We start from the raw sequence: 27,201 nt of genomic DNA, 5'->3' as shown, positions 1-27,201 counted from the left end.
ATCTAGCCAAGTACAGTTCAAATCCCCGGATGTGTTCTTGATCCACCCCTTTTGTTTTCTGAGGATGCATCGAGAGGTGACTTGTGTGGACTTGAGCACAGGTATCCCAGAATGCATCTCGCACCAACCAGCAAGTGTCAATAGCAGAGGAGAAACCCCACGTAATTGTAATTGTGTCACAAAATTTAGTTTTAAGTGTTTTCAGGCGAGAATGTAGTTGTTTATAGCTCGAATCTATGGTTTATTTAGAAAGATAGTGCCTATTTGAAAATTGTATCTGACATTTTCAGAGTTGTGAGATCCAGACAATCAGCAGGCTTTCAGCACTCATGTACCCCGCAGAGAACTGCCTTACCTTGGCTAGTCCTTTTGACGTTTGCCGCTGGCTCTGATGTCTTTGTAGTGGTTAAACATAAAATATAATTAATCTCGTGTGTATCTATAACGGGCAATCTTTGGTCTCATGAATCTATAATTTGTTCCCTGGCAAATCGTTTTGGATGAGGGCAAAGTGAAGTTTCATAACTTTATATATGGCCAGAGGTGTAAAGTCCAGGTTCAGAAAGTAAAAGTCCTCCTCAGTATTTTGTTCCAATCACCTGGATTTGTTAATTAGCACAGTTTTTCAGCCAGGAGATAGAACTAATTATATATATTAGTGTGTTTTATATTAGCCTTTATCTTTCTGGTTCTCGAATCTGATTGGCTGAGAGCCTTTTTCAGAAGTGCTATATTCACACAGTAACAGCACTCTGACCGTTTCACTGTTTGTATCACTCCGCTTGCGGCGACTGTCATGGCGGTCAAGCAAATCGACCATATTTGAAAAAAAAAAATACTACTGTTGTTGTGTCACGAAGTGTAGTTTTAAGAGTTTTTTTTTTTTTTTTGGCGAGAATATTGGATACGTGTTTATACATTTCTCAAGTGGTTATATATAGAATATATGGGATTAAAAGGGTTTATTTGTCCTTTTCAATGAGAATTAAGTGAGAGTAAGAGAGCGCTTCACTAAAACCCGCCTGTAACATGCCTCTCTGGAACAACGTCACACAAACCCATCATTTCACCAGAAAACGAATCGGAAAAAAATCACTGGAAACTAGCTAGATCGCAAAACGAACACGATAAAAGCTGCCGTTTGTTGGCATTTTTGTTGTTTACTTATAAATATTTAAATTCCAAGCATTGATGTTTTACCACAGTTTTACAATAATAAGTGATACTTTGATCATAATGAATTAATTTGTGTCAAGATTGCACATTAGTCACAGAAATAAAGTGGTATTTACCGTTATTTCACAAAAGAAAAAGGGAACACACATGCTTATTCAGTCGCGTCTGTTTATTTGTAGTCACAGGACAGTATGTTTACATTGCATTTAGAAAGAATGATAATTTCTATAAATTTTCCACCAAAAATACGACCTGAGGACATTTAGCATTCTCTTCAGTGACAGTCCCAATACAGTTAGAAACGTCTCGGGTTACTATTGTAACCCTCGTTCCCTACTCAGGGAACGCTGCGTCGATACTCGATACTCAACACTTTGGGGAATGCCTTCGGCATGATACGGCTGAAGTCTGTAATGGAACTACTCTAATCTTGATTGGTGCTGCGTCTTTCGTCACTCGTGACGTTGCATGTGACGGTGATACGGAAGATAGCCGCGTCAGCTTTTGAAGGGTCGAAGCAAGTCGTTCTCAGGAGCGCGAAAAGTGTGGCTGAGGGACACAGCGTCTCATTCCTTACTCAGGGAACCCGAGACGTTCCCTATCGCAAGGGAACTCCCGCTGTGTCGATACTCGACACTTTGGGGAACGAATACCCACGCCGCCATACTGAGAGACCCCGCCCTGGTCTGAAGCAATCTGGCACACTCAAGACATGAGAACTTGTGAACCTGGTGTAGAGGGAAGATCCAGACTGTAATGTTTTATGAAGGTGTGTGGGGAGGCCCAGCCAGCGGCATCACATACCTCTTGAAGAGAAACCCCTGCTAGCAAGGCTCTAGAGGATGCCACTCCTCTAGTTGAGTGGGCTTTTAACAGGAGAGGTGAAGGCAGATTGCGCACCTCGTAAGCTGAAGAAATAGCCTCTACTATCCACTTGCTAATAGTCTGTTTGGAGACCGGGGAGCCCTTCTTGGATAACCCAAAACACACAAACAGTTGGTCCGACTTCCTCCAGCCTGAGGTCCTATGTACATAGGCCTCAAGAGCCCGGACCGGGCATAACAAGTGTAGTTTAGCTTGATCAGCCGACACATGCGGTGGAGGATGAAAGGCCTGAAGGATTATAGACCGTGCCACATTCGTGGGCACCCTAGGCACGTAGCCAGGTCTAGGGTGGAGAATGGCTCTCACTCTGCCAGGAGCGCCACAGATAGCGCCTGCAGGTCGCCAACTCGTTTCAGGGAAGTAATAGCGAGCAGGAAGGCTACCTTAAATGACAAAAATTTCTCAGACACCATATCCAGGGGTTCGAAGGGTGCCAGGGATAACCCTTCGAGGACCACTGCCAGGTCCCACGTGGGGACCCTAGGCTGGATGGCAGGCCTCATCCTCCTGGCTCCACAAAGGAAACGAATTATGAGTGGGTGTGTCCCCAGAGTGCCCACCCTTAAAGGCGTGTGGAAAGCTGATATAGCCGCCACATAGACCCTAAGCGTGGACGGGGAGAGCCCGTCAGAGAAACGATTCTGGAGGAACTCCAGTACTGAAGCCACTGGGCAGTTAACTGGGTCCAACTGACGTTCTCTGCACCATGAAATGAAAATTTTCCATTTAAATGCATAAAGTTTCCTCATGGAGGGAGCTCTAGAGTTTAGAATGGTCTCAACAACCTCGGTTGAGAGACCAGAATTTGTGAATTGGTCCCCCTCAGGGGCCAATCCAGCAGCTTCTTGGGCTTCAGCCAAGGGTGAAATATCACGACCTCGGACTGTGGAGGGAGGACCATCCTGATCCGGATTTACCGCGGAAGGCTTGCTAGGAGAGCCCAGATGTTTGGAAGCCATATTCGGGCCAGACAGTATGGGGCTACTAAGAGTAAGCTGATCCCATACTGCCGAACCCTTTTGTACTCTAGAACCCCCGGGGGCAGAACAATCGGGGAAAACATACACAGACGTGGCCTCAACCATGTCTGTATCATGATATCCAGACCCAGCAGAGCTGGAAGAGCACTAGAGAGGTGGCGCGGAAGGTGGCCGTCCGCATGAAGGGGAAACGGGACCACCTCCGACAAACCGACCTCCATCCCGGCTAAAGCCAACTTGGGGTGGAGTTTGAAATCCCCGGGCCGCAGCCCCTGCCTCGACAGGATGACTGCCCCCTCTTTGATCAGAGAGACCACCGACGTATTGTCTGTCAAAAATAGAACCAGATGGCCTCTCTGAAATTTCCTCAGACCCTGTGTTTCCAACACAGGTTCTAGGAACAGAAACCATAACTTCCTCCCCATGATCAGAAAACGAGGGCATATGCGCGTAACTCTGGTCATGCAGAGTGGGTTCCCTCTCGGGATAAACCCATTGGTCCTGAGCCACTTCTATAGGGCCCCCACTTACAGCAGGCCAAAGAATAGTATGTTGAACACTGCTGCCAGCGAGCCCACTCTTAGATAAGGTCATATAGTGGTGGCCTGGCCTAGCTTGATATTCATGACTAAGGTCAGGAAGGTGAATGTCCGAGCTGGAGACAATTGTGCCTATATTGTGACTACAACCTACACCGCCCCCAGGAATCGGTTTCTCTGAAGAGGAACTAGTGATTTTTCCTAGACTCTGAGCCATATTCCCTAGCACCTCACGAGACTCAGAACAACACCTCGGTGTTGAACCGTCTGCTCTAGTAGTCAATGGATGGGAATGAGGATGCCCTGAAGACTCCATGGAGCTAGGACAGTGACCATGCATTCCAAGGAGGTGCGGGGATACAATACTAGTCCCGAACTGATGCGCTTTTCCCCCAAAAGCGGATCTCGGAAACTTCCTGTGATGGGGTTAGAAGGGGACGAGGAGTTAGGAAGCTTTTGGATCTATCACGACAGACCAGTCCTCGGAGCTGGTCTGACTGACAGTCGGTATCTTGAATCTGAACCCCCTCGGAGGTTGATCCAGTACCTCGAGATCCAAAACAAGGCCTAACCCAAAGATTTGGAGGGAAGTGTCTGAGCTATCAGGGGTGACGCAATGTCGGGGAGAAAATATTTCGCAAAATATTCCTCAACCCGAGGCATCACCTCATAACCATTCTCATTAGATTCCCTAATGGATGAGTAAATATACTGTATACATGGGGGGAAAATAATTGTGATGAACATGGATTTTTCCATGATCTCGATGGCTCTGACACGAAGATTCTGATTGGGTCTGCAGCAGGGTGGGAATTATACCGCGGCCACGCGGCCATGGCCGCCGTTGCCCTACACTTTGGCCTTCATGCCCCGTGAAAAAAAAATCATCGTACGGCCACAATGGCCTGTGTGCCCTGGCCCTGTCCAAGTTCCATGTATAAAGCGCCAGTGCGGCATAGTGGGCTTGCTTTGAATTAAAGCGAGCCACCCAAGTAGTCTCTGAACTTCAATTAGTTCATGGATTCGCGCAGGTGCAGTGAGTGTCATAATCACATCGATGATCTCACGCCTCAAAACAGCAGTGCAAGAAGAAGCATGTAACGTCAGCACCAACAGAAGAACGACAGACACTCAGGTAAGCATTAGCAAACGAGCTAAGCCGGTTTGATATGATTCGTAACTGATTAATGTGGTAACGTTAGTATTTGACTGAACGTAACACTTAGTATTACCGGTATTTGCCATTTTTGCATGCTGAACTAGCAAGCTACTTAGGACAACAAACATCTCCTCAGGGGGAAAAAGGTCGGCGGCTGCAGCAGCACCATTTAGCATTTAGTATTTATCCTGCTAAGCCATATTGATATTAGGTTATAGCCTACATGACGGACGTATGTGGTGTTACGTTGAACTGAACATCTACGTTTAAGAAGCACTATTTGGTAGGACTATTTAGAACTATTTGTAATCAACGTCTCGCTGACGTTAGTGCTACATTAAACTTATGCTAGCTGCAGCTAGACACTTTTAAATGATGGGTCGCTAATACTGTTGCACGTCTTTTCCAGAAATGCCAAGCTTAAAAAGAATTCGCGACAAAAATGCCAAACTATTACGGGAGTCTGCTGCTAAGTGCATGCGTCTGGATAGATTTATGATACGGTGAGTATCAAGTTCAATCCCAACAGTGACAAGTGTCTTACTAAGAAGAGCACATTCTTAATGTTCTGATCTGCTGCTGATGTTATGGATAGCAATAACGTTATGCCACAGTGTTTTAGTTGTGCTATTTGCTAGTAGTTTTTTAATAGTTCAAAGTTACTATAAGATTTAATGTTATACCTTGACAAACTATACAACCCCTTGCCCGTCATAGGATCACTGGTTATCCCGGATTATTGTTGTTCAAAATGCATTACTCTTTAAAACATCACACTCTTACTTGATCTGGACAAAATCAGCATTATGAGAAAGGTTTAAGACTCCAGCTTCGATATTTGACCACTGTTTATGATTAAACTGGTTTGCAGTGACATTAATTTCTTAATTTATGCCAGGAGAGCAAAATAATTAATCTGTAACGATCGTTATTTTGAATAGAAAAAATTACTCACACGACATTCATTCTCGTCTTCTCCGGTTTATTTGTGTTCAAATACATATAATATACAGCATACGACAGGGCTATTAGTCCAATGGTGCGCATATTTGGAGAAATAATGAATAATTATTACATGCTAGTAAAATATTTCGTCATACAGAATAACATTTGTATTCATTTTCCACTGAATTATGCGATCTGAAGAGCTCAAACAGCGAACACAGCTAGATGTGTGTCTCCTCTTCCTGATTTGCGTCATACTTGACCTCAAATCTTTATGATTCGCTGAACAGCTGTCAATCATCTCACGTGATTCAACGTGACCTCTTCTGCATGACGCGTCTGTGTACACTTCCTGATTCTGCACATCCGTGATAAACAAAGCGAAAGTGGCATTTCTTCACCGAAACAAGCAGCTAATAAATGCACGATTTAAGTATTTGTGTTTTGTGTTTGATTTTCGTGCGATTTGGGGTGTTTTTATATGAATAAAGAATAAAGTTATAGGTAAGCATAGCCCATAGCTTCATATAAATTGCTAAATATAACATATTTCAAAATCTTTTTTTGACTTGAAAACATTTTAATTAGATTGATACAATGCCAACTTCAATTTTATTTTCATGAAGATGTTTCATAAAAAAAAAAAATTCTCATAACTTAATAAAAAAAAAAAATCTATTTATAACTTTTATACATTTACAATAAACTACCAGGTGTCAGCTTTCAAATGAGATCATACTTGTGCTTTTAGTACAAAGGGTTCATGAACTGTATCTGTTTCAGTTTGGGTAAGCCATTTCTGGGGATTTTTCAAAAGTGGGGTTGCAGCTTAACAGGTTGTAGTTGGAAACAGAGACCTCTTTAATACATTCAAGGGTTGCTGAATTTGACAAGCCCTGATCTCAAGCTGAATTTTCTTATTTGTACAATCGCATAGGCCTCCATAGACAATACATTGCAGACCAGCACATGTGCATTTCCCGATGCAATTGTGTTTTTGTAAATTGCACAATTTGATTTCTCTGAATCCATTGCAGTAAGGCCAGTCAGGCTCACCATGATGCACAGGGAATCAGAGAGGAGACACAGGAACAGGGAAACGGAGAGGAGGAACAGGGAAACAGAGAGGAGGAAACACAGGAACAGGGAGACAGAGTGGAGGAGACACAAGAACAGGTAAACAGAGAGGAGGAAACACAGGAACAGGAAACACAGGAACAGGGAGACAGAGTGGAGGAGACCCAAGAACAGGGAAACAGAGAGGAGGAAACACAGGAACAGGGAGACAGAGTGGAGGAGACACAAGAACAGGGAGACAGAGTGGAGGAAACACAGGAACAGGGAAACAGAGAGGAGGAAACACAGGAACAGGGAAACAGAGAGGAGGAAACACAGGAACAGGGAGAGGCTCTACCAATGAATAAACTTAGGAAAGCAACTCCCCACACTGTGGACTCTTGGGGATTTGATTGGCTCCGCTATGAAGTAAAAAACAACATGATTACAAAAGTCTGGTGTTGCATTTGCAGGGATTACTACAGCAAAACCCCCAAATCTACCACACAGTGCCCTGAAAGACCTATTCACAGCGAACAGTACATCACAGGAACAGCAAATATAAAAAAGGATACAGCCAACCACCATGGAAAGTCCAAGTCTCATAATGCAGCCTTTCAGGCACTCACAACTCCACTACCAGAAGTGTCTGACACAGTTCAATCTCTTCAAAGGCTTAACGATAGAACAAAAGACAAGATGTTGAAATTGTTTGATATTGCATACAACACGGCATATTCTGAGCAGCCTTTCAGACAGTTCCGAACTTCAGTAGGAATGGAAAAGAAGCATGGTGTGGATCTAGGAGCTACATATCAAAATTCAAAAGCCTGTCAAGTTTTTATACAACACATCGCTGGGACGATGAAAGACGAGCTCAATGACCTGATTGAAAAGAAGCCGTTCTACTGCTCTTTGTTATTTGATGGGACCACAGACAAAGCAACAATGGAGAAAGAGCTGATCAGCATCAAGGTTATTGAGAATGGCACACCAAGAATAAGGCTGCTAGGGTAAGTAGCACCCATGTACTTCATTTGTGTCAATTTATGCACCTTGCTTTCGCATAATTGGTTTTAGTATATTTTGGATTTATAGATAATATCAATTGTTTATCAAATAACGCAGTCGTTTCTCATTTCACCCAAAGCCAACATATGACTCAATTTAAATGACTTAAGGTAAATAAATGTTTTCTTTTATGTATGTTTTTCTTTCAGAATTGTAGAGCCGGACACCTGTGATGCTCGGGGGATATTTAATGCTATATTGCAGAAATGTCAGGAAAACCAGCCCAACCTTAGCAGCTGTCTGACTGCAACAGCAGCAGATGGAGCCAGTGTCAACTTTGGCAAAAAAACTGGTGTCCTTACACAACTCCAGGAGCAGTTAGCCCCATGGATGATAAGGGTTCATTGCATCACTCACAGGCTTGAGCTCTGTTTGAAGGATGCTTTCAAAGACACCTACTTCACCCAGGTGTGTTAAAATACAATGCGACCCTTTCTTACAGTATACACACTGTCACAATATGAATAATTACATGTCATATGTTTGTCCATTTATAAATGTGTTGGTTAAAAACAGTTAATATGAAGAAATTTGTAGCTTATTTTTGCTTGTTTGTGTGTGTTTGTAATCTCCCCTTCAGATTGACGAGTTGCTAATGCGCATCTACTCCCTTTACCGACGTTCATCCAAGAAGTGGAAGGAGCTGAAGGTGCTTGGAGAGACCCTTGAAGAACATGTGGTGAAGCCAACACGCTCTCAAGGCACAAGGTGGATTAATCACAGGAGGAAAGCCTTAGCCGCCCTTGCCTCCAACTACCGGTGTGTCATAGCCCATCTTCTAAAAGAGCAGGAGGAGTCTGGACCAGACAAGGCAAAGCTGAAATCTTACTGCCGTCAACTGACTTCATCAAAGTTTGTCCTCCATGTAGTTGTCTATCAAGATATACTGGCGGAACTGGCAGAACTGTCACTGGACTTTCAGGCAGACGAGCTGTCCCTTTCCTCTGTCAGGAGTAGGGTTATGGCGTCCCAGACTGCTCTGCTCCGACTGAGGGAAAAACCTGGTCCCTATCTCCGTCCTGTCCTCTCTGCTTTCACAGACACAGCCAGTGTTGGTGTTTTCCAATACAAAGGAGTCGACATCAACCACCAGTCAACAACCTCTGAGGCATTCCGTCACCAAATGGTTGACATGATTGACAAAATCATAGAGTGCATCACTTACCGCTTTTCAACCTTTTCCACAGATCCAGTGCTCCTGGCTGCAGAGATCTTTGATCCAGTTAACATGCCAGAGAACATCAGTGCCATCAACACATATGGGGACATTGAACTACAAAGGCTCTGTGAGCATTTTGAGCCATTGCTCGTAACTAATGGCTGCAATGTGGCAGAGGTGGAGCGAGAGTGGCTTAGGGTAAAATTTGACATCGTTCAGCATCACAGGCGGGAGGCTTTCCTTGTGCTGTGGAACAGGATGCTCAATGAGAAGGAAAACATCTACCCCAACCTGCTTCACCTTGTCAGGATTGTTCTCGTGTTCCCTGTATCCACAGCCCAGGTGGAAGGGCAGTTTTCAACGATTAAGAGAATGCAAGGAGACTGGCGCTTGAGACTGAATTTGTCCACAATTGAGGATCTTCTTTTCATAAAGTCTCAAGGCTGTGATCCCTTGGAGTATAATGGTGAAAAAGCTGTGGAAAGGTGGTGGAGAGCTTGCGTTCGTCCATATGGGTCAAGACTGAACTCCAACCCTGACCCTGAGTCAGATTCTCTTTCAAGTGATGAGTCTGATTGAAATAATCCACTGCATTCCCTCACTCTCTCTCTCCCTCACACACTGTCTCTCTCTCTCTTTATCTCTCTCTATCTCTCTCTTTATCTCTCTCTCTCTCTCTCTCTCTCTCTCTCTCTCTCTATCTATTTATCTACCTATTTATCTCTCTCTCTCTATCAATCTCTCTCTCACTCACACACATTCTCACATGATGTAATTGACTGAATGAACTTTTTGAATGCTTTTATTTGGCATTTGTGTTGTTTCTGAATGCTTTTATTGGCATTTATGTTGTTTCTATTGTTGTGAAGGTGTATACCTTCTGGATGAAATGGTTCTATCTCTCACACTCACATGATATAGAGGACTGAATTAATATTTTAAATGCTTTTATTGGCATTTGTGGTGTTTCTGAATGCTTTTATTGGCATTTATGTTGTTTCTATTGTTGTGTGAGGGTGTATTCCTTCTGGATGTAATGGCGCTCTCTCTCTCTCTCTCTCTCTCTCTCTCTCTCTCTCTCTCTCATTAAAATTTTTTTTTTTTTATTAAAAAAGTCATAATCCATGTCTTATTCCAAATTAGGATGTTATGGTATCAATCTGAATGGGAAAACCATCGAATTGTACTCAATGGCCTTTGTGCCCTGTCATATGGCCTTGGTGCCCCTAAAAAAAAAGAAAAGGTGGAGGCCAAATGGCCTTGCCCCTAAAATTACATAATTCCCACCCTGGTCTGCAGGAAGTGCTCATCCATTTTATTTTTATTAGTCGCTTCCTGCTTATTAGATGGCCATTCAACATTTAATTTAGCCACTGCCCTGGTTACAACCTCCAGCAACTCCTCAATAACGGGAATATGGGGTGGCGAATCCCCATATCCACGTGATTCGGTGTTGAGAATATCTAACTCCTCGGAGCCAGATAAATCAAACACCGGGTCTTTAACACGGTCGGAAGAAGCCGCAGCGCGGGCTTCCGAACCGTGCACGAGACCAGTGGAGCTGGTTAATAAACACTGAGAAAGGGTCGCAACCGTCTCAGTATTATATGCCAGCCCCACGTGCAAATCCCATGCATATAAGCGCCGCGCTGCCTCGACAGACGCGGGACCTGATGCACTGGAAACGCGAGCCTGATCTAATTGCTCGAACAGGCTCAAACGGGAGCGGAGCTTTTTCATAGGAAACTGAAAACAGTTTGCACAGACAGCGCCCTCGAGCACTGCCCGTGCATGCTCCACTCCCAGACAAACAACACAGAACGAGTGCGTGTCATCCTCGCTCAAATAGCGTGGGCAAGAGGACTGTATAAGACAATACAGTCACACAGAACGCTTGCTGAAGACAGAAAGCTGACGTGGCTATGTTCCGTTGTCCTTTTATAGCTTCCGGATCACCATCACATGCAACGTCACGAGTGATGAAAGACGCAGCACCAATCAAGATTGGAGTAGTTCCATTACAGACTTCAGAGTATCATGCCGAAGGCATTCCCCAAAGTGTCGAGTATCGACGCAGCGGGAGTTCCCTTGCGAAAGGGAACAGAAAGTACTGAAAAAACTGAACTCCCGAAATGTTGTTTTATTTTATGACATATAGAGCTAAATAGATCAGACAGTCCGGTTTAAAGAGACGAGACGTACTGACAGATTAAATAAATACACGATTGTGACAGCCTTTATGATTTGTCTTGATTTCTTCAAGCCGTCGTATTTACCATGTTTACTATGGTAATGGTTAGCACGCATAGTCTTTTGTATCGTATATAAATATTTCTGCCTTATACATGAAAACGTGAAACGTGGGTGATGATAACATGAGAATGAACCTCATTGGTTCTTGTGGAAGCTCAAACGTGCTGCGTAACATGAGATTGAACCTCATTCATTCTTGTGGAAGCTCAAACGTGCTGCATAACACAAAAGAATGAACCGCATTGGTTCTTTGTGAAGCTCAAACGTGCCGCGTAACACAATAATGAACCTCATTGGTTCTCACTGAAGCTCAAACATGCTGCGTAACACGAAAATGTACCTCATTGGTTCTTGTGGAAGCTCAAACGTGCTGCGTAACACGAGCATGAACCTCATTGGTTCTTTGTGAAGCTCAAACGTGCCGCATAACACAATAATGAACCTCATTGGTTCTTGCTGAAGCTCAAACGTGCTGCGTAACACGAAAATGTACCTCATTGGTTCTTGTGGAAGCTCAAACATGCTGCGTAACACGAGAATGAACATGATTGGTTCTTGCTGAAGCTCAAACGTGCTGCGTAACACAAGAATGAACCTCATTGGTTCTTGCGGAAGCTCAAACGTGCTGCGTAACACACAAGCTACATAACACACAAGATTGAACCTCATTGGTTCTCGCTGAAGCTCAAACATGCTGCGTAACAAGAATGAACCTCATTGGTTCTCGCTGAAGCTCAAACGTGCTGCGTAACACAATAATGAACCTCATTGGTTCTCGCTGAAGCTCAAACGTGCTGCGTAAAATGAGAATGAACCTCATTGGTTCTTGTGGAAGCTCAAACGTGCTGCTTAACACGAGAATTAACCTGATTGGTTCTTGCTGAAGCTCAAATGTGCTGCGTAACACAAGAATGAACCTCATTGGTTCTTGAGGAAGCTCAAAGTGCTACGTAACACAAGAATGAACCTCATTGGTTCTCCCTGAAGCTCAAACTTTCTGCATAACACACACGAATGAACCTCATTGGTTCTCCCTGAAGCTCAAACGTGCTGCGTAACACAAGAATGAACCTCATTGGTTCTTTGTGAAGCTCAAACATGCTGCGTAACACGAGAATGAACCTAATTCGTTCTTGTGGAAGCTCAAACGTGCTGCGTAACACAAGAATTAACCTAATTCGTTCTCGCTGACGCTGAAACGTGCCGCGTAACACGAGAATGAACCTCATGGGTTCTCGCTGAAGCTCAAACGTGCTGCATAACACGAGAATTAATCTCATTAGTTCTTGTGGAAGCTCAAACATACTGCGTAACATGAGATTGAACCTCATTCGTTCTTGTGGAAGCTCAAATCTGTGCTGCTTAACACGAGAATGAACCTTATTTGCTCTTGCTGAAGCTCAAACGTGCTGCGTAACATGAGACTGAACCTCATTCGTTCTTGTGGAAGCTCAAACGTGCTGCATAACACGAGAATGAACCTGATTGGTTCTTGCTGAAGCTCAAACGTGTTGCTTAACAGGAAATTGAACCTCAATGGTTCTTGCTGAAGCTCAAACGTGCTGCGTAACACAAGAATGAACCTCATTGGTTCTTGCTGAAGCAAATGTTTATAGCTTAAACGTGCTGCGTAACACGAGAATGAACCTCATTGGTTCTTGCTGAAGCAAATGTTTATAGCTTAAACGTGCTGCGTAACACGAGAATGAACCTCATTGGTTCTTTGTGAAGCTCAAACGTGCTGCTTAACAGGAAATTGAACCTCAATGGTTCTTGCAGAAGCTCAAACGTGCTGCGTAACACAAGAATGAACCTGATTGGTTCTTGCAGAAGCTCAAACGTGCTGCATAACACGAGAATGAACCTCATTGGTTCTTGCAGAAGCTCAAAAGTGCTGCGTAACACAAGAATTAACCTAATTCGTTCTTGTGGAAGCTCAAACGTGCTGCGTAACACAAGAATTAACCTGATTGGTTCTCGCTGAAGCTGAAACGTGCTGCGCAACTTGAGAATTAACCTCATTAGTTCTTGTGGAAGCTCAAACATGCTGCATAACATGAGATTGAACCTCATTCGGTCTTGTGGAAGCTCAAATGTGCTGCTTAACATGAGAATGAACCTTATTTGCTCTTGCTGAAGCTCAAACATGCTGCGTGAGACACAAGAATGAACCTCATGGGTTCTCACTGAAGCTCAAACGTGCTGCGTAACATGAGAATGAATCTGATTGGATCTTGCTGAAGCTCAAACGTGCTGCGTAACACGAGAATTAACCTAATTGGTTCTTGTGGAAGCTCAAACGTGCTGCGTAACACAAGAATTAACCTGATTGGTTCTTGCTGAAGCTCAAACGTGCTGCGTAACACAAGAATTAACCTAATTCGTTCTTGTGGAAGCTCAAACGTGCTGCGTAACACAAGAATTAACCTGATTGGTTCTCGCTGAAGCTGAAACGTGCTGCGCAACTTGAGAATTAACCTCATTAGTTCTTGTGGAAGCTCAAACATGCTGCATAACATGAGATTGAACCTCATTCGTTCTTGTGGAAGCTCAAATGTGCTGCTTAACATGAGAATGAACCTTATTTGCTCTTGCTGAAGCTCAAACATGCTGCGTGAGACACAAGAATGAACCTCATGGGTTCTCACTGAAGCTCAAACGTGCTGCGTAACACGAGAATGAATCTGATTGGATCTTGCTGAAGCTCAAACGTGCTGCGTAACACGAGAATTAACCTAATTGGTTCTTGTGGAAGCTCAAACGTGCTGCGTAACACAAGAATTAACCTGATTGGTTCTTGCTGAAGCTCAAACGTGCTGCGTAACACACAAGCTGCATAACACACAAGAATGAACCTTATTGGTTCTCGCTAAAGCTCAAAATACTGCGTAACAAGAATGAACCTCATTGGTTCTTGCTGAAGCTCAAACGTACTGCGTAACATGAGAATGAACTTGATTGGTTCTTGCGGAAGCTCAAACATGCTGCATAACACGAGAATTAACCTAATTGGTTTTTGTGGGAGCTCAAACGTGTTGCTTAACACGAGAATTATCCTCATTGGTTCTTGCTGAATCTCAAACTGCGTAACACAAGAATGAACCTCATTGGTTCTTACACTTAAGCTTCTGTTTATCATGAGTGATCTGTGAGTTGAAGAATAAATTAAATCCATTCATCAAGTGATCGTGTCTCTTCAGAAAATTTTGACTAAAACATTTTGATTAGTTTTACAATCTCTTTATGAACTTTTTAAAGAGACAAAGTGTCAGTTGTGTGGACTGTCAATGGAGGAACATAAATCTCTCAGATTTCATTTTAAATATCTTCACTTGTATTTTGAAGATGAAGGAAAGTCTTACATGGCTGGCATGAGTAAATGATGAGAGAATTTTCCATTTTTGGGTGAACCTTAAAACTGGATGGAAGTTTTGTATGCAATTTAAAGACATAAATATTACTCATTAAGTAATAAATATTAATACTTTGCAAGAATGTAACAGCATATTTAGGATTGGGACATATCCTCTTATGCATGGTCCCCAAATGTTTATAGTGGTTTCATTCCTGGTACTTTTGGGTCTGACTTTCAGAATTATATGTTCAGAAATGAGATTCCATAGAAAGAGATGTTTCAGAGTTGACAGGCTTCCTATCTGGCTTGTTCTGAAATCTCAACATGATGTCCTTCCATTCGAAAATCATATCAAACGTTATTCCAAGCTTCTAAAATCATTCAGTGAAACATCAGATGTCAAACTGTGTCTTTTGATTTCCTCTAGATGTTCCAGGAAATGCAGATCCACATTTCAAAGAAGGACCAAAAAGAACGGCTCCGCTAGCTTCTATGGAACTTATTCCAAAGTGGAACCTACAGATCAATCGATTAATTAAAACTTTATATCTATAACACCTTTCAAACAAATTCAATGCAATGCAAAGTGCTTTACATATCAAAACAAGCAACTGACACAAATGACAAGCAACTGAAAACAACACAATGAAATGCTGATAAAGCAACATAGAATAGAAATAAATTAAATGTAAATAAAAGCAAAACAAATACACTATCAAATATTTTTTTAAACGGTTATAACTGTCTGTGCAACAGTAGGCTACGCTATATTATTGAATGCACAATTTGTTGAGCATGTCGTTCGCCTCTCTGACGCGGGGGGCGATATTGAGTTCAAGAGACATGACAAATCCCGAATGAATCAATAGAGAAGAAGAGCCTGCTTCCCACAGTTCTGTGCGCTCGCAGCCATTTCGGTTTCTCCATCTGCAGGTTAACGTGCTGCAGCATAAACTCAGTGTATTTCTGTTATTTCGTTTTAACTGCACATATTTGAGGTTCCAGAACAAGATTATTCTGCGCGAGCGCCTGTGAAGACTTTAAATTGCCAACATGCCGCGGATTATGATTAAAGGAGGCGTGTGGCGCAACACTGAGGTTTGTTTAGAAAACACACAGTATTTTCGCATTGAAACTCATGAGCATTTAGTTAATTAAAGCCATTCAAACTTCAAATAGGTATTAATTATCTGAATTCTACACATATTCGCGTTGCTGTGCTTTCATTTACTTCTCTCTTTATGTTGTGAGTGATGATGTAGAATGATTTCAGCTCGCGTTGTATGTTGTACATTTTTATGAATTGTATTTTGAGTTAATAAAATATCAAAACATGAATGCAATTATTGTAGTTTCACCAAAAGTTAATATACCCACACATTTTTTTATTGTTTTAGGCAAGATTATTAATTATACACAACATAAATACTAGGTGACATTATACGTCAAGATTGAACACAAACAATAATACTGTACATAAATAACATAATCAAACGTTAAATTACACGTGTATTAACTGTCAAGATATCTCTAATTTATAGGTGTTTTCCAATTATGGCTTTTGGTCGTGTGTAGACTATTTAATAGGGATGCACCGAATCACTGATATGATTATTTAGGCCGCAACCAATACATCTTTATATTTGATATCCGATATATTGGCCGATATATCCAAATCCAAATTTTTATATAATTTTTTAGAGCCTGATTACAAAAACAAAAGTCTCACCATTAAAAGCCATATCCCAAACACACATTTATAATGTTGTTCTTATAATTGAATGTAGCCGATATGACAGATTTGTGTTGCACATTAACCGTATTTTCCTTTTTTGAAGTGATTTTCAATCATATTTCAAGCAATTCAAAACCATAATTTCAAACGGTGCACATCTGAAATGTCTCGGCTGAAGGATATAATCCATTATTTATCGTCTTAAATATATCGTCCAAATGTTCTTATCAGGCTGATAATATTAAAATGAACATATATCTATTGATACTGATATGGTATATGGTATAAAATATCGGCATATATCGTGCATCCCTACTATTTAATATTTATTTTATTTATTAATTTACAGCTTGTTTGTTAGTGGCACAGCACGCAGAAAAATATATTCTGTTCAAAAGTGACATTTGCCTTGCTTTTCATTGACACTGATGTTTCTTTTATAAACAAGTATTCTAACTTTTCAGTGAAATTTATTCAAGTCATTTAATTTTATTATGGTGTAAAAATGTTTGAGAGTTGATTTACAATTGTCAGCTTTTCAAAGTTCAAGTTAGGTTAGTAATAGTAAAATAATCTGTCATTTATGAGTCTTATTGTTGTTGCGTCCATTTTCATGGGCTCTCAGTGTTTTGTAAAACCTCTTTAATTAGTCATGTCTTTTGTGTGATTTATTAACAGGATGAGATTCTCAAAGCAGCTGTAATGAAATATGGCAAAAACCAGTGGTCTCGAATTGCATCCCTGCTGCACCGCAAATCAGCCAAACAGTGTAAAGCCAGATGGTGAGTTTATATCTTTGAGTCTGTCTTATTCAGGTGATGTCTCAACCTAGTGATCATGACATTTTTGAACATCATAGGTGCATTTAAATTATCTCCTTAAGGAGCAATTGTAATGAATGCATATGTATTTCACTTATGGTGTGTCTCATGTAGGTATGAGTGGCTGGACCCCAGCATTAAGAAAACAGAATGGTCACGTGAGGAAGAGGAGAAACTTCTTCATTTGGCCAAACTGATGCCCACTCAGTGGAGAACAATCGCCCCCATCATTGGGCGAACGGCTGCTCAGTGTCTGGAGCATTATGAATATCTGCTGTAAGTACATTTGTTTGATGCAGAATACAAACAACATGTAATAACTTCCATTCATACCATTTGTACTGTCAGATAAAAATTATATAAATCATTAATGTTATAGGTTAACTTTTCACAATTCAGTCTAATCCTCAATGTCGTCGTCTGGTTATGGAAATGTAATGCTGTGCAATTGCAATGTCATTTTGTATGTTTGCATGCACCTTTTTGCAGAATCAAGATAAGCTTGAATTAATTCTTTATTACCGCAGAGATAAAGCTGCTCAGAGAGAGAATGAAGATGATGTGGGCGATGACCCTCGCAAACTAAAACCAGGAGAGATCGACCCAAACCCTGAGACCAAACCAGCCAGACCTGACCCTGTGGATATGGATGAAGGTGAGGGTGTCTGTTTAATGTAATGTAAAAAAAAAAAAAAACGCTTTAACACTGCAATGAAAGATAAAAAGCATCCCATTCACAAATGCTTGTGCAGATGAGCTGGAGATGCTGTCTGAAGCCAGAGCTAGACTAGCCAACACACAAGGCAAGAAGGCAAAGCGGAAGGCCAGAGAGAAACAGCTGGAGGAAGCGCGGTAAGATCTTGTGTCATTAGGAGAGGTTTGGGGGGTAACATTGAATAATCTTTTGAGATACTACTATAATTTTTTGTAATATTTTGAATGTTTTTATTTTTATTTTTGTTTGTTTTTTGTTATTTTGCTGTATATTTTGTCATAATTTATTAAATGTCTGTATAATTTTTTTAATAATTTATTTATAAAAGAAATTAAGAAATGTGAATAAAAAGGAAGTAAACACTGCAACAAAAAGGGCATTTAGTAATCTGGTAAGCTTGTGTGCACTGGGAATTATGTATTATATATTTTTTTAAAGACAGGGTAACACAAATTTTACATGCAATACACAGTGAAAGTGACATGAATATAACACCGTGGCCAACTGGATAGAACGCAGTAGAGTTTAAATAGAAAAGCAAATGCTGTAATACTTTTTTGCTTACAACATATCGACCAAACAGAAAAACGTATCGGCCAATGCCAAATATCACTAGTTTTAGTTAACTAAATAACTCTAGTTGTTGATGTTATGATCTAAAATTATGATCTAAAAAAGTGTAGGTGATGGTGTCATAATGAGGATTTTATTAGTTCTCACAGTGTTGGAGTTGTTAATTATAAAGCCGTCTTCACTGTTCATTCTTCCCTGTGTTGTCTTCCGCAGTCGTCTGGCAGCACTTCAGAAACGCAGGGAGCTGCGAGCAGCAGGCATCGACATCCAGAAGAAGCGCAAGAAGAAGAGAGGTGTCGACTATAATGCAGAGATCCCGTTTGAAAAGAAACCCGCTCAAGGCTTCTACGATACGTCCATGGAGCTGTATGATCCTTTGGAGCCTGACTTCAAACGACTGCGCCAGCAGCATCTGGATAAAGATCTCAGGAGGTGAGCGGGTTTGTGTTTTGAGCTGCAGGAACTTCAGTGGCTCGGATGGACATTTTTTTGATCACCCCTCTGCTGTTTTGTGTATAGTGAGAAGGAGGATCGCGACCGAAAGAAGGACAGACAGAAGATCAAGAAGAAGAAGGAGTCCGATCTGCCTTCAGCCATCCTGCAGACCAGTGGAGTGTCAGAGTTCACAAAGAAGAGAAGCAAACTGGTGCTTCCTGCACCACAGGTCAGTTCAGCACAAACATTACCACCTTAACCGTGGTAAAAATCGCTAACTTCTCTGCATAAACACCTTCTCAACCACCCAGTCATTCCAGTAATTGCATTGCAACCAGTCCTATTGTTAACTAAAACTATTAATAATAATTTTTGTTTATTGAAATAAAGCTGAAATATAAATATAGATGATAACATAAACTTGGGATCAGTGCTTAAATAAATTGCGAGAAATAAATCTTGATGTTACGACAAGACACATTCCCTTTTAATATTTGCTGGGATGAAGTAATTTACACTTGATGCCGGATCGGACGCTCAAGACTTAAATGTTTACTATCAAAAAAAAGTGTTCATCTTGTCATAATCCACTGTCCATTAAACATTTTGTTGCAATGTCCTTCCTTCTACCCCTTTGAGGAAGTTTTTTTTATTCTGTTGATACTTCTGAAAAGGTTTTTTAACCAAGTAAATCCAAATTTAGTCAAGGTTTTTCGGAAGAAAAAACAAGAATCTTAAACATCTAAGGCTATGTTCACACTTAGCGTCTTTTTTGACAAGAAAAAGTTGACAACGGCGTTTTTTTAGCAAAAAAAAACGCTGGCAGCGTTCGGTTACAAATAGCAGCCGAGCGCGTCTTTTGTGGCTGGCGCATATACTGACGCGTCTTGACCATGCGTCAACATACGACGAAAAGGGTACCCCCATAACGTCCATATGTGACGATTCGGGTTATGGGTAGGTTTAGGTATGCGTTAGGGTACCGCTAGGAGGCGCTGCTGGTGCGCTTCTGTCTGCGTCTCATATTGACGTTAAAGGGGTACCCTTTTCGTCGTATGTTGACGCATGGTCAAGACGCGTCAGTATCTGACGTTTTGGGGTGAGACCGGGCTGCTATAACAAGAGCTGCAACAGTAGCCTAGTGCTGTGTGATGCAAAAAATGTCGAGAAAGAGAAAGTTGGCTCTTGCGTTGGCTTTTGAAGTTACCGGGGAGGAGAATGTCGGTTCACAAAGACGTTTGTGGGTGCACGACAGACAGTTGTTCTTGTTGTTATGGAAACGACAGGTCTCGCTACTCGCTTGTCATTGGTCAGCTGTCAAAAAGGCGCTTGACGTAGGGCGTTCTTTTCAGAAAAGTTGAACTTTTTTCAACTTAAAAAGACGCTCTGAGCTGCAGAAAAAGACGCCGGCGGTGGCGTCTAAAAAAGCGCTCAGGACTTTTTTGAAAAAACGGTTTACTCCATAGGGTTATAATGTAGAACAGACGCTGGCAGTTTGAAAAAAGACGCTAAGTGTGAACATAGCCTTATTTAGTTTTATTTTTCAATACAGTGGGTATAGAAAATAATCACCCCCCCCTTTAAAATAATCACATTTTGTTGCTTTGCAGCCTGAAATGAAGACAGACACAGTTTTTGTTTCATTCAGCTGTATTTACTCAGTGCAACTTATAACATCCAAGTGAAAGATATAACACCAACATGTCAGAAAAAAACATAATCAGTCACTGAGTTGGGAAAAGGATCACCCCCTTGTTTCAGTATTTTGTTGAACCACCTTTTGCTTTAATTACAGCCTTTAGTCTGTTGGGATATGTCTCTACTATCTAGACGTTGCAATATTTGACCACTCTTCTTTGCAGAACTGCTCAAGTTCAGTTAAATTTGATGGTGACCGTTTGTGGACTGCTGTCTTCAAGTCATTCCACAGATTTCCAATGGGGTTTAAGTCTGGGCTCTGACTAGGCCATGCAAGGATATTCACCTTTTTCTCCTTCAACCACTGTGTGGTCAGTTTTGCTGTGTGCTTTGGGTCATTGTCATGTTGGAAGGTACATCATCTTCCCATTGACAACTTTCTGGCAGAGAGCAGCAGATTTTCCTCAAGAATTTGACAGTATTTTGCCCCATCCATTTTTCCTTCTATCCTGACAAGTGCTCCAGTCCCTGCTGCAGAGAAACAACCCCATAACATGATATTACCACCTCCATGCTTTAGGAATGGTGTTATTTGGATGGTGAGCTATATTGGATTTTCGCCAGACATATCGTTTGGCGTTGAGGCCAAATAATTCAATTTTAGTCTCATCTGACCATAACACCTTTTTCCACGTGGCCTTAGAATCTTCAAGGTGCGTTTTGGCAAAGCTCAGTCGTGACTGCATGTGGCCTTTCTTGAGGAGTGGCTTTTTTCTTGCAACCCTCCCATTAGAGGTGGGAATCTTTAGTCACCTCGCGATCCGATCCGATTCTGAAGATCACGATCCGATTCCAGATCGATTCTTTATCTACTTTTCCCCCCTTATTAATTCATTAGTTTACATAAGTAATTAAGTACTTTTTTAAAAATAATTACAAATTAAAAAAAATTATTAAAACAGTTGTATTTTAAGAATTTTAAACTTATATAACTTCAAACCATACAAGCAAGTAGCAAATAATAAAGAGGAGCATAGAAACATGACAAACAACAAACAAAGAGTGCTTTCAGTATTTAAGATTATCTGAACATTTTCCATTCAAGAACTGTGAGTGATTTTTTTCTTCATCGTACTTTTGTATTTTACTATGACATAGACTGCGGGAGATCTATTAAGCTGCATTCACGCTCGGATCTCTTTTGAAATATAAGAAGTAAAGTGGTTTGTCCTGTCCGTTTAATCCCTTAAGACATAACTGGCTGTGTTAACGTTCATTTTGCACAAGTATATTAAACCACTTACACGGAGTCGCACAGCCGCTTGCGCGAGCAGTCTCGTGCACAAACAAAGCGCGCGTCAGCATTTAAAATTGAAAGCAGCCTTCTGTTAGTGAGATTCATATTTTAAATATATAAGTCCACTGCATTCCAAACCACATAAATGATGACTTCGTAGAGCATTTGTAAGGAAAATACAGACGGGCGAGACAGCACACTTTTAAGTGTAACATCAAAACAAGCGCGCGTCTCTCACAGCGCATCCTGTGCAATAGGAGGATCTTTGTTGACATCTTTGTACGCATGCGCGAGTGGTTGTGTGGCAACAAAACAAACAGTATTGCGGGCAGTAAAGACGCGACGAGCACTTTCAAGAGAGTTAGCGGGCGAAATCCACAATATATAAGCACTTTAACATCTGAAGACCGGAGGAGGTTTGGAGAGAAGCTCAAAATTTGTATTGGTGACAAAATCGAAGTTATTCAAAGCCCATATGAGATCTGGGATGACAAAAAACGTTGGTCCGACTTGCCCGTGTCTTGGCCACCAATCTGCTGGGGAGACATTTATTCTTATTTAATAGAAACCCCTGGACCCTTCACTCATGAAAGATTAAAGGCTTTCAAAAGTCTGGAGGCCTATGATTATTTTGTTTTTTCAAAAAGTTGGGCCGATCTTTTCTGCCAAACAGAAAGCAGTGATCGTGCTAAAAGCAGAGGTTAGAACAGCCTTTTCTTTTGCTTTTAAGTTTTGCGATCCAGAATAGCCCATTTTGATGTGAGGAACATAGTCTGGGTGCTGTGGATCGCGGTTTGGGACACCTGAATCAGAACGCGAAAACATATGACTCGGTTGATTTGACTCAGTTTTATTATTTTTTTTTATTCAATCTTCTATAAATACATAGTCACTAAGACTTAGGCCTACCATGAACAAAATGAGCCTCACAAACTCGATCAGTAACGTTAGCTGCAGGAATCCAGGCTTTCTTCGGAGCGTCCAGGTTCAATCGCCTAATTGCACGCAACCATTTCTTTCGTTTTTTCGCGATCCTTTTCGGAGGGAATTCAAAAAAAACTTTTTATCAGGCCCCCAACGAGCCGTACTCGACCACACAGCAAGAGTGAACCATCCTCTTCTCTAAATCCTCCTCCAAACGTGCAAAACAATCAAATTAGAGGTATCTAGCGGTGATTCCTGCCACACGATTCCCATGATGCAACGCGACAAACATAAACAATGACGTCACAAAAGATCCGCCTATAGAGACAGTGTATTTAGGCCACGCCCACACCCAGGGGGAAAACAAACCAACCGTTTGTGAGAGGCTGCCTCCTTGTCATTTCTTGCTTCTAACAAAAGACAGAAAAATGCCTAAAAGCTGCTGTGTGACAAGGTGTACAGCAAAGAAGCTAAAAAACCCAGAAATACGTTTTTATTAGCTCTCGACCCCAAAAAAACGAGTGTTTAAGGACATAAAAGTGGATACAGGCAGTTGAGACAGAGCGTCACGTGTCTCATTACTCTGAGAACTAACGTACGTCCGCTGGAGGAGACCGTAATCGGCAACACAGGATAGTTTATCTTACAGAAATATAATATATAAAACTGACATTTGGATATTTGGCTCACCAGTGACCAAATGTTTAACTTACTGCACACGTAGTGTATTTTTAGTGCATACTGAGTGTCAGGATCCCACAATTTTCCCAATCGTTCCAGCCTGTATCCACTTTTATGTCCTCAAACGCTCGTTTTTTGGGGTCGACAGCTTATGAAAACTTATGTCTGGGTTTCTTAGCTTCTTTGCTGTACACCTTGTCACATAGCAGCTTTTAGGCATTATTCTGTCTTTTCTTAGAAGCAAGAAATGACAAGGAGGCAGCCTCTCGCAATGCAAAGTCAATGGAGACAGTTGGTTTGTTTTCCCCCTTGGTGGGCGTGGTCTTCAGATTATGACGTGTTGCGCTCTGTCTCTATGAAGCCTGTGAATGTCCTTGTAATTCGCTTCAACCTTTCCGAACTTTATGAAAGATTATTTTACGGAAGGTTCGAGTTGTGTACGTGTGTGAGGAATTGTTAGCAAGCAGAAGACGGGTGTTTCTAAAGCAAACTCAGCGTCATCGCACATCTGGTAAAAAACTAAGATCAGAATCAATTCTGAAATTCTCAGAATCGATCCAGAATCGTTGGAGAGAGAATCGCGATGGATCGAATTATTATTATTATTATTTTTTATTTTTTTATTTTTTTTTACCACTACCTCCCATACAAGCCACATTTGTGGAGAATTTGTGATATTGTTGTCACATGCACACAATGACCACTCTTTGTCATGAATTGGTAGAGCCTCTCTGACCAGTTTCCTCCTGGCTCTTTCATCCAGTTTGGAGCGACATCCTGACCCAGGGAGGGTCTGTGGTGTACCAAATACCTTCCACTTCTTAATAATAGACTTCACTGTGCTTCTAGGCACTGATAAAGCCTTTGAATTTTTTTTGTATCCATCTCCTGACTTGTGCCTGTCCACAACTTTATCCTGGAGATCTTTTGACAATGCCTTGCCACCCATAGTTGATTGTTTTCTTCAGTTGCACTACCAAGGACTGAAATGCTTCAGGAAAAGCTTGTTTCATGCTGAGCTAATCAAAATGACCACAGCTGATCACAGTTGAAAGTCATTTGGCTTTGTGTGCTATTGAGAAGGTGATTAACTACACCTGGTTGGGTTTACTTTTACTTTTATAATTTTTTTTCTTTTTCTGACAAGTTGGTATTATATCTTTCACTTGGATGTTATAAGTTGTAAATACAGCTGAATAAAACATTGTTTTTGTCCGTTTTCATTTCAGGCTGCAAAGCAACAAAATGTGATTATTTTAAAGGGGGGTGATTATTTTCTATACCCACTGTAACTAAACCTGGCTCTCGCTATGAACAGAAGCTGTCATGGCGTTAAAAAAGTTACGAAACAAAAGACAAACTTTACTAAAATTAATAAATAGAAATAGAAAAAAAATACAAAAGCACACAACTTGAACAAAAATAGAAATAGAAACTGAAAATATAAAAATAAAAGCTAATTCAAAATATGAATAAATACTATAATAGAATGTAAATAATACTAAAATAACACTGATTGCAACATGTTAACCAAATAAATATGAACAGAATTATAAAAAAAAACCTGATAAATTACAAAATAACATAATAAATAAATAAAATCTAAACAAAAAATGAAAACAAAAAATGTAAAATGTTTATTTATTTATTTGCAAGGACAGTGCATATTAACATAACAGCTCAACTGTAAAATATGCCAGAGTTAGCCAAAAGGCTAGTTTTCATCTGTAGTCCTAGGCCAGATGTACAGTAGGCACCCTGGAAATAGGTAATAGGTAAAACAAGTTGATTATCACATGGCAAAATACAATAAACATTACATTTGCTGCAGCAGCAGAAATAAGACACCAAAACAAACATGCAACAAAGAGTTCATGTGCTACAGAGCTTAAGTGGGAATGCAGCTGGAGGCGACAGGACATAAGAGCACAAGCAGCAGTTCATGAAACAACTAGAATCAGTATTAAAGGACACAGTCAATAACATTAGTCAGTTAAAATACAAAGCTTAAAAGGGAGAGTAAACATTAAAATGCAGCAGTATCGAAATTAGATAAGAAGAACATGCAAGATGACTCAAGAAAGCGGCGATAGAAGTTCAGTGCTGGCATGTTTGATTGCTAAGGAGCCAACGTTTTAATGATGAGCGGAATACATTATAACTATTGATTTCTCTGATTGGTGTTGGAATGTTGTTCCATTCTTTTGAAGCTTTAATAGAGAAGGCTGACTGACTAAACGCAGTTTGACACAGTCTCCTCTGGATGTTCCTCTAGTGAGGCGACTGGTGTTGGACCTTAAACTCAGAAACTCACTAAGAGGTGGAGGAGCCAGGCCATGAAGGATTTTATATGCTAAACAGATATTTGTGAACTTAATAAGGTTTTCCCAACTTAATAAATTGTATTTTGACTGAATATTGCAGTGATGAAAATGACGTGGTTTCTTATCCAGAACTTTAAGTATTTGTTTGTATAGGGACTGTATTGGTTTCAGAGTGGTGTGGTTGGCCTGGGACCAGCTGGTGAGGCAGTAAGTCATATGCGAAAAGATCAGTGAATGCATAAACATTTTGGCTGCTCGGGTGGACATTGAATTTCTGATAAATCGAAAATTGGATAGATTAAATTTTACTTTCTTGACAGTTTTGGTGATATGAGAATTAAAGTTGAGTTTGGAGTCTATGAGAATACCGAGATACTTAAATTCTGTAACTATTTGAAGTTTTTCACCAGATATTACAATGTCCAGATTTGCTGTGGAGTTGGTAGTTTTAGTAAAAAACATACCGACTGTCTTGGAGACATTTAACTGAAGGCTACCGCTACACTGGTTTAGCCATTCACTGATCTTTACCATAGCATTTGTAAGTTTAGTTGCCACTGCTGTTTTTGATGGCCCATGTATGTATAGAACTGTGTCGTCTGCATACATTTGAATATTTACTTCTGGGCACACACGTGGTAGGTCATTAATATATATGCAGAACAGAAGAGGGCCCAGGATTGACCCTTGGGGCACTCCAGTGGACAAGTGAAGGGGTTCATAGCTGCCAATACGGACGGTTTGTGATCGGTGGTAAAGATAAGATGCTACCCACTTAAGAGCATTATCCGAAAAGTTGAGATGAGAAAGTTTGGAGAGTAAAATTTTATGATTAACAGTGTCAAAAGCTTTCCTGAGATCTAAAAAGATGGCTCCAACAACGCTGTTCTTGTCAAGCAATGATTTAATGTTTTCAATGAAAAAGCAGTTAGCTGTCTCTGTAGAATGGTTTGGCCTAAATCCAAATTGTAGTGGATGGAGGGAAAAGACAGTGTTGTTCAGGTGATCTCTAATCTGTTGAGATACCCACTTTTCCAGAACCTTTGACATTACTGGCAAAATACTAATGGGTCTGTAATTGGAAATGATTTGTCTGTCTCCAGATTTAAATATTGGGGAAACAATGGCTGACTTCCATGCATTTGGAAATTCCCCCTCGGAGATAGACTGATTTATAATTTTTGTGATGGGGATAACTAATGATGAACCTAAATCTTTCAGCATTGTGGTATCCATTCCAAACACATCTTTAGCTTTTGATGTGTTTAGTGACCTGATTAAGGCTTCTATATTTCTTTCAGAGGCACTGGAAAACACAAGGCTGGGCTCTGATGACAAAACTGAACAAATACTTGTCTATCTGTGAAAAACACAGTGCAATAGATGCAACAGAGTCAACAAAATAGTTGTTAAATGCCGTAGCAACAACAGCTGGATCAGAGATACGTTTTCCATCTAATAAAAGTTCAACAGGTTTTCT

The 27,201-nt window shown here is 40.9% G+C and overlaps 2 protein-coding genes across 2 annotated transcripts in view; both read left to right on the top strand.

The window, feature by feature from the left end:
- Window positions 1-6,672: 6,672 nt before the first annotated feature.
- Window positions 6,673-9,549, top strand: LOC309479022 (zinc finger protein 862-like; the record flags this gene model as incomplete). The annotated part of the gene is made up of 3 exons (XM_082142867.1): window positions 6,673-7,753; window positions 7,961-8,219; window positions 8,392-9,549. The coding sequence occupies exons 1-3, from the start codon at window positions 7,101-7,103 to the stop codon at window positions 9,547-9,549; spliced, it is 2,070 nt and encodes a 689-aa protein (XP_081998993.1). The 5' UTR covers window positions 6,673-7,100.
- A 5,925-nt stretch (window positions 9,550-15,474) lies between these two features.
- The window catches only part of cdc5l (CDC5 cell division cycle 5-like (S. pombe)), a 33,059-nt gene continuing 21,332 nt past the window's right edge, over window positions 15,475-27,201 (top strand). Inside the window, exons 1-7 of the mRNA XM_082143464.1 lie at window positions 15,475-15,676; window positions 16,992-17,095; window positions 17,249-17,410; window positions 17,662-17,789; window positions 17,887-17,986; window positions 18,636-18,854; window positions 18,942-19,086. Coding sequence (XP_081999590.1) covers window positions 15,632-15,676; window positions 16,992-17,095; window positions 17,249-17,410; window positions 17,662-17,789; window positions 17,887-17,986; window positions 18,636-18,854; window positions 18,942-19,086 — 903 coding nt within the window. The 5' untranslated portion in view covers window positions 15,475-15,631. The remainder of the gene's footprint in view (window positions 15,677-16,991; window positions 17,096-17,248; window positions 17,411-17,661; window positions 17,790-17,886; window positions 17,987-18,635; window positions 18,855-18,941; window positions 19,087-27,201) is intronic.

The sequence above is a fragment of the Leuciscus leuciscus genome, assembly GCF_965113295.1.
Source record: "Leuciscus leuciscus genome assembly, chromosome: 17".
Taxonomy (NCBI): Eukaryota; Metazoa; Chordata; class Actinopteri; order Cypriniformes; family Leuciscidae; genus Leuciscus; species Leuciscus leuciscus.
This window is presented reverse-complemented; position numbering and strand designations above follow the sequence as displayed.